The sequence below is a fragment of the Onychomys torridus genome, chromosome 9, assembly GCF_903995425.1.
Source record: "Onychomys torridus chromosome 9, mOncTor1.1, whole genome shotgun sequence".
Lineage (NCBI taxonomy): Eukaryota > Metazoa > Chordata > Mammalia > Rodentia > Cricetidae > Onychomys > Onychomys torridus.
The window spans coordinates 93,708,188-93,714,586 of NC_050451.1; the positions used below are offsets into that span (position 1 = coordinate 93,708,188).

The following is a 6,399-nucleotide window of genomic DNA, read 5'->3' on the forward strand; positions in this document are numbered from 1 at the left end:
GATGCCTCTTAAAATAAATATTCTTTTTTTTATAAAATAATAAAACTTCAAATAAATATTCTTTACACTAAACAATATGTTGAAAAAATTAGAAAATAAAGGTTGAATTTTACTGTAACTGTACAATATACATCAAGTCCAGAGGGAAATCAGAGTCTTACAATAAAGGCTTCCTGTAAGGCAAAATACAATCTAAAAACATACTGATTGATTCACATTCTTCCGAATGTACAACATATTAGTATAATATTTTGTGACTGTGCCATGGAGTATAGCACAACTTGTTTTTTTCACAGTTGCAAATATTATTGTATATACAAAAATATAGCACATTATCTCTGGAGAAAACAATGAGGGGGAGTCATTTGCTAATTTACAAATTTTGCAAGGACTATTCACAAACAAGAAACTTTGCCTAGGAGTGTCTGCTGCTTTAGCTTATGCAGTATGTGGGTCACCAACTTCCGTTCCCTTTCCTTGGAGTTCCATTAGCTGAGTTCTAGCAAGCCTATCAGTTAAAATGGCACATGGACAAAAAAACAAAGCATCTCACTGCAAACGACAAATACTCTAACCCTCTATTAACAGTGCCAAGATTACAACTGTTTTATTTAGTGGGTTGCATGTGTGTTAAAAAAAAAGAGAGAGAGAGAGAGAGAGAGAGAGAGAGAGAGGGGAAACAATCCTTATTACTATGATATTCCTGATTAATAATGCTATGTCGGCTTTTCAAAGTTCCTGGGGGGGACAGTGGGAACTTTGCAGCAAACTGTGTTTGAGTTTTTACATCGGCATCCAGGCCTGTTCACTCGATCGTAACACCCCTGGCACAATTTAAGGCAACCCCTGGCTGGAAGGTAACACCATAAGCAAGGCAAAAAGAGAGACATGACACCCATGGCCGACCATCGAGTACAACAATGTGACTGGCTGCAAGAACAAGGGTTGTCAGCACAATTGTCCTCATCGTCATTGGAGCAGTGATAGAAGAGACCCTTCACACAGCACACACAAGTCCCATAGTCAATCACGTTCTGGGCTGAGCAAAGGCACTGTTTGTCACAGATCCAGTCTGACGGCAGGGGCCTTGGGTAGGTGCATTCCTTACATTTGCACTTGCCACAGTCCTCACACCTGTAGGCATGCAGACCCAAATCTTCCTTGCTCAGTGGCTTAAGCTCACCAGGCTTGAGCTCAGACTTAGGCTGCACCCGGATTATCCCATCAGCAGCAGGCCCGGGGGAGAACGATGATCCTAACAGTCTCTGTTCAGAGGAGCTGCTGCTGGTACTTGTTCTTGTACTGCTCCGAGACCCTGAGCTGACGGTGCTGATGGACCTGGACAGAGGGGCCCTGGATGAATGGACCTGCCAGAGCTGGAGCCTGGGAGGCTGGCGGTGCTCGGGCAGACCATGGAGTCTTTCGTGTTTGTGCTGAGTGGAGGGGCGAGGAGCAGGCTTGAGCCCAGGTCTTGGGACCACAGTAGGCCCCTCTGTATACTCATTGGTGTTTCGGATGGCTCTGATCTGATCCAGAGACAAGACATGTACCTGCTGGGTAAGGGCATCTCTGGGGTCCGGCTCCCCACGCTGCCTGCCACTGTCATGGGACGCCTGCAGCAAAGGCTGCGACCCGTTGCCACTCTGAGCTCCGGCCTCCATCAGGTCTTGGTGGTGTGTTCACTCCAGCGGGCTTAGAACACATCTGAACTCCTGGAGAAACCAAGAGGAAAGAAAGTGGTTTACACTCTAAACCTTCCCACTCTCCACCCACCGGAGTTGACTCTTCACTTCCCACATCCCCTGGAGAAACGGGAAATGCACTGGTAGAGGGGGCCACATGATCCAGGCATGCACTGCAAAGTGAAAATCCTGGCTGGACACTCACAGTTCTGTAATCTTGAGATGTGCAGCGACACAAAGCTAATCTTTGTAGGGTCACTTAGCTAACAATCCTTTATTCAAAGAAACACACAATTTGGAAGTCTAGGGTTCAGTGTAAAAACTGGAGGAAAAGTAAATGCTGGAGCCTACCAGTGCTACCAACATTTTCAGAGGTTAAATACCTTTCCGATTTTGAAACATGTTTGAATTTGCCATGACCGTTTTTACACTAAACACCAAATACCTACAATAGCCTGGGTTTAAGTCAGCTTTTTACGTCACGCTTGCACTGAGTTGTCTAATCAGCACCTTTCCCCAATCCCATTCGATACAGAAGTACATTTCGAGGACAACTAAGGTTGCATTGTTAAATATATATAGCAGTACAAAGTTACAGGATTAAAACAAGTCACTTCGAGTCCCATTAGGTATCACATGAAAACAAACTCACAAGACCAAAACGTATTTTCCACAACTCGAGAATTAAATATCCTACATACGACTTATGATTCTAGCTTTAGATTCTCAATCCCAAGTCATTCTTCCTGTTTTACAAATAAATCATGCAAAAAATAACGCCATTTTCTCGTTTTGAAAAATACCCACAAACACAAAGCAAATAACAGCAACAGGAAAAGTTTTAAAAATCCAAAATGTCACAGTTGAAACCTATCATTTTGTCTAGCAATCGCTTAAATTACAGTCATTCTTCAGTTTAAAAAGTACCATACCTTCTCCCAAGCCCTAATAACATACAAAGGAAATAAGCAAAATCCGACTTTTAATGAAACCTTTGCTTTTTGGAGAAGCACAGAACAAGGCAGGTGACAAATGCCTCCTAATTCAGAACTACGCAAAGCTGGAAACCGGATCTGCTCACCTCCAACAGCAAGGTACACAAGACTGTTCTTTGCTTTCACCCGGTTTATCGGCTCTATCTGCGCCCCCACACAGTCCGCAGCAGGTGGGACTCAGCCAGAACCCCGGGGACTTTTCTCCAGGCGGACAGACGCTGTCCAGGGGCCAGCCCGGCCCCTCCTGCGCGCAATCCCCAGAAGCTCAGGCAGGCAGGGGGCGCGGGCGCCTCCGAAGGGGACGTGTCGTGAAATGCACGAGCACACTCCCCCTCCTCCACCCCCTCAGCTAAAATTTCCCCCAACCCAAGGGAACTGCCACCCAGCCCCAAGAGGGGGAGCCACTCCAACACGCCCACCCCCGCAGCAAGGTCACCACAAGGTGTTTCTGCGAAGGCCCTCAAAACGCCTGTCCCCACAAGTTTCCAAATCCGCCGCCCCGAGGAAGAGAGCCAGGCCGGGACGCACAGAAGTCTAAGCACCCACGCTCCCAGAGAGACTCCAACGTGCAATGACCCAAGCGAGCACTGCCTGCAATCTGCACACGCCTACCTCCTTTTAGATCAAGAAGAAAAGGACGTATTTCTTAAAATGAAAGGAAAAAAGCTTTATCCAGAGCCCCACTGCACACGCCAGGCGTGCAGGACTCGGACCCCTGGGATTGGAAACTTTCCTTGAGGACTTGCCGTGGAACGCAGCATCTTTCCGAAGGAAAAAAAAAGTGATTTCTACCGATCCCTGGCCGCCTCCGTCGCAGGCCCCCTCCACCCCCTGCGCTCTCCCAGTTCCTCTCCCTCCCTCTTTGAGAGTGCTTTGAAACCCCCATTAAGAACAGTGTGTGATCAGACTGAGGATTAGGGGAAACGACTACAGCTCTAGGGTGGGGCAAACCGACACAGAAACCCCTTTGTAAAAAAGGCGTTAAGACTCCAAATCTTAAAAACAGTAACACAAAAGAGGGAGGGGGGGAAACTAGCCCTTCTCTCTCTCTCTCTCTCTCTCTTTTTTTTTTTTTGCCACCTACTTTCAGGTAATGGAAAACGATCGCGACCACTTGATAACTCTCTTCCTGTGCTAGGTCAGCCCAAGTGTCCAAATATAAAAAAAGCATGACCCAGGCCGACCACGAAGAACGGAAAAAAGAGAAAGCCGCACTTCCGAACCGCAGAGACGCGGCGCCAGGCTGGGCGACGCTCCCACCCGCACCGGGCTAGACTGTCCACACCGGGCAGAGGCGGGGACTCCCTCCGCCTGGCAACCTACCCTCCCCGCTTGTCCGCCGGGTCTTCTGCCCCGGTGAGGTGAGAAGCCCGGTACCCCAGCCCCACAGGCGCCCCCCGCCTCAGGATAGGCTTTCCCATAACTTGGCCTTCCACCCAAAGGAGGAACAGGTTAGCAACGTAAGAGCCTGCAACAACGACCTGGAAAAACAGGGCTCTCGGCGACTAAGTCGCCGCCAATGCAGGGGTAGGAGCGGAACGCAGTGGAGCAGTCAGTCCTCCACCCCAAACCCCACAGGGAGCGCGGTGTCGCGGGGGTGGGGGACACTGCACCGGCGCGCCCTGCAGCCCAGCCGTGGCCGAACCCATGTCCTAGGCGAAGCAGATCCGCGGGGCAGCTCCCCGATCCTCCCGGGAAGCCTGCGGGTTTAGGGGGAGAGAGGAACCCGGACCCCACTCGCGGCCGGCTGTGGCTCCAGCAGGGGAAAAGCCAAACGCTCCTCACCGTGATCGCGGCTTTGCACCAACCCCTCTCCCTTGGATTCTCTTCTTTCTGCGATGTGCAAATAAATCCAGTCCCGATGCAAACTTTTCCCTTCTTTCCGAACTCTGCTTCAGTCCAACTTCCAAGTAATCGGTGGGAGGAGAAAAACAACCACGGGAAAATTTGGAACCCAATCCTCCACCGTTGGAATCCTCCCGGATTCCGGGCTAGAGAGATGACCTCCCTTATAGAAGCGCACGCGGAGTATTTCCTCTTTTTTTTTTTTTTTCCTTTCCTTTCCTTTTTTTTTTTTTTTTCTCAATGAACAAGAGGCCGAAGCGCCTTGGTTGGCGAGTCTCTTTTTTTTCCTGGTCGACGAGAGAAAGAGAGGCGAACACGGCCTTACAAAGAACCTAAGGCCAGCAGCTCGCCAAGTCCCGGGGGCCCCGGGCTGCTTCCGAGCGGAGGCTGGCGCGGGGCCGCGGGCCGGGCCGGGCGCGCGCGGGGGCCTGGGCGCTGCGCGCTCCGCCGGCCCCTGTCCTCCGCTGGCGCTGCGGCGCGCAGCTCTCGCTCGTGCAGACTGGGCGTTGCGGAGGCGCGGCGGCGAGGCCGAGGCGGGGGCGGGGGTGCGGAGGGGGAGGAGGCGGTGGGGAGGGGGGAGGAGGGTCTGGGGCCCGGGCGGGGATGGGGCGGGGGTGGGGGGTAGGAGGGGAGGCGGAGAGGGGGGGCGCGCCGCTGGCCTGCGCCCTCGCCTTTCCGGAGGAGGCAGGGAGCTCTGCAGCGGCCGCGGCAGCAGTAAATGGCGTCATGTGGATCCGAGGCGGAACAGAGCAGTTGTTGTCCCAGAGGATATATCGCATCCGGTCCCAGCTCATTGGCTCCGCGGGGCTACATTCACTCACACTCCAGCGCCCGCCAGCGCTCCGAGCCGCAGGAGGCATTCAAAAGGGCAACCGCGCCGCCCCGCGCGTCCCCAGTCGCTCCTGCAGCCCGGGCGCCGTCACGCGGGGCCGCTCTGGCCACCGCGAGGTCAGTTTATCTAGTTTCAAGGAAACACTGACCTTAAAGGGTCCCCTCCACCCCCACCCCCACAGGCCACGAGCACGAGCCCCAGGCTAGGCTGACTTAAGGGAACTTTCTCCCCTCGCCTCCAGGAGAGGAGGAGAGAAGGGACGTAGCAAACTAACCCGGCCGCACAGCGTTAGCGTGAAAAGCGACTTGCAGCTTTTGAAGATTTCGATTGGGAATCCATTTCGGTGCTACCTCTCGTCTCCTTCGTCCGCCCCACCCCCTCCAATGCCCGGGGGGCGAAGAGGGTGGGGTGGGGGAGAGCAGGGAGGGAGGGAAAGGGGAGCGGGAAGTGAGGTGGGAGGGCTATTGGTTTATTCTTTGTCTACTGGATTAACCCGATTATACACCGGGCACCAGCACAAACCGCCTCCCCCACCTCCGAGCCTTGTACGGGAGGAACGGAATGCAGATTCGGGTTTCACGTCCCTTCTGCTCTGGCTGGGATTGGCTTTTGATTGTGTGGACTTGTAGTTTGTTAGAATTTCATTTTTAGGAGGGATTATCTATAGATGGAGGCCCTTTGAAGACTTTTTTGGTATTGTTTTGCTCGTCGCAAAAGCTTTTTAAATTAATTCAGTAATACCCACGCGATTACTCAGGGCGACATCATGGACTTCCGAAATAGGGAGAGGGGGAGAGGCTCACCATTCCCCTGCAGAGTTGAATTCCTCCTTTGCGAAACCGTAAATAAAAGGAGAGCCGTCTTTCAAATCCCACCATTTGTCACCCAGAACATTCTCCTAGAAGTTCCTCTTCGTGCTGGAAGTGGACTACGGTTAACCACGTAAAATATAAAAAATACACAGGCTCTGGCCGCTGCTGGGCGAAGAAAGGTGACTGCACGTGGAAGCCCCCAGCGGGTAGCTGAAATAGATCCACACTACTAA

At 52.2% G+C, this 6,399-nt stretch overlaps 1 protein-coding gene across 1 annotated transcript; it reads right to left on the reverse strand.

Annotated features, from left to right (window-relative positions):
* Window positions 1–650: 650 nt before the first annotated feature.
* Spry2 (sprouty RTK signaling antagonist 2) lies at window positions 651–5,076 on the reverse strand. The gene is made up of 2 exons (XM_036200019.1): window positions 4,463–5,076; window positions 651–1,712 (listed from the first exon to the last, which is right to left on the reverse strand). Exon 2 carries the CDS (start codon window positions 1,659–1,661, stop codon window positions 717–719), a length of 945 nt encoding a protein of 314 aa, XP_036055912.1. The 5' UTR covers window positions 1,662–1,712; window positions 4,463–5,076; the 3' UTR covers window positions 651–716.
* Between the last annotated feature and the right edge of the window lie 1,323 nt (window positions 5,077–6,399).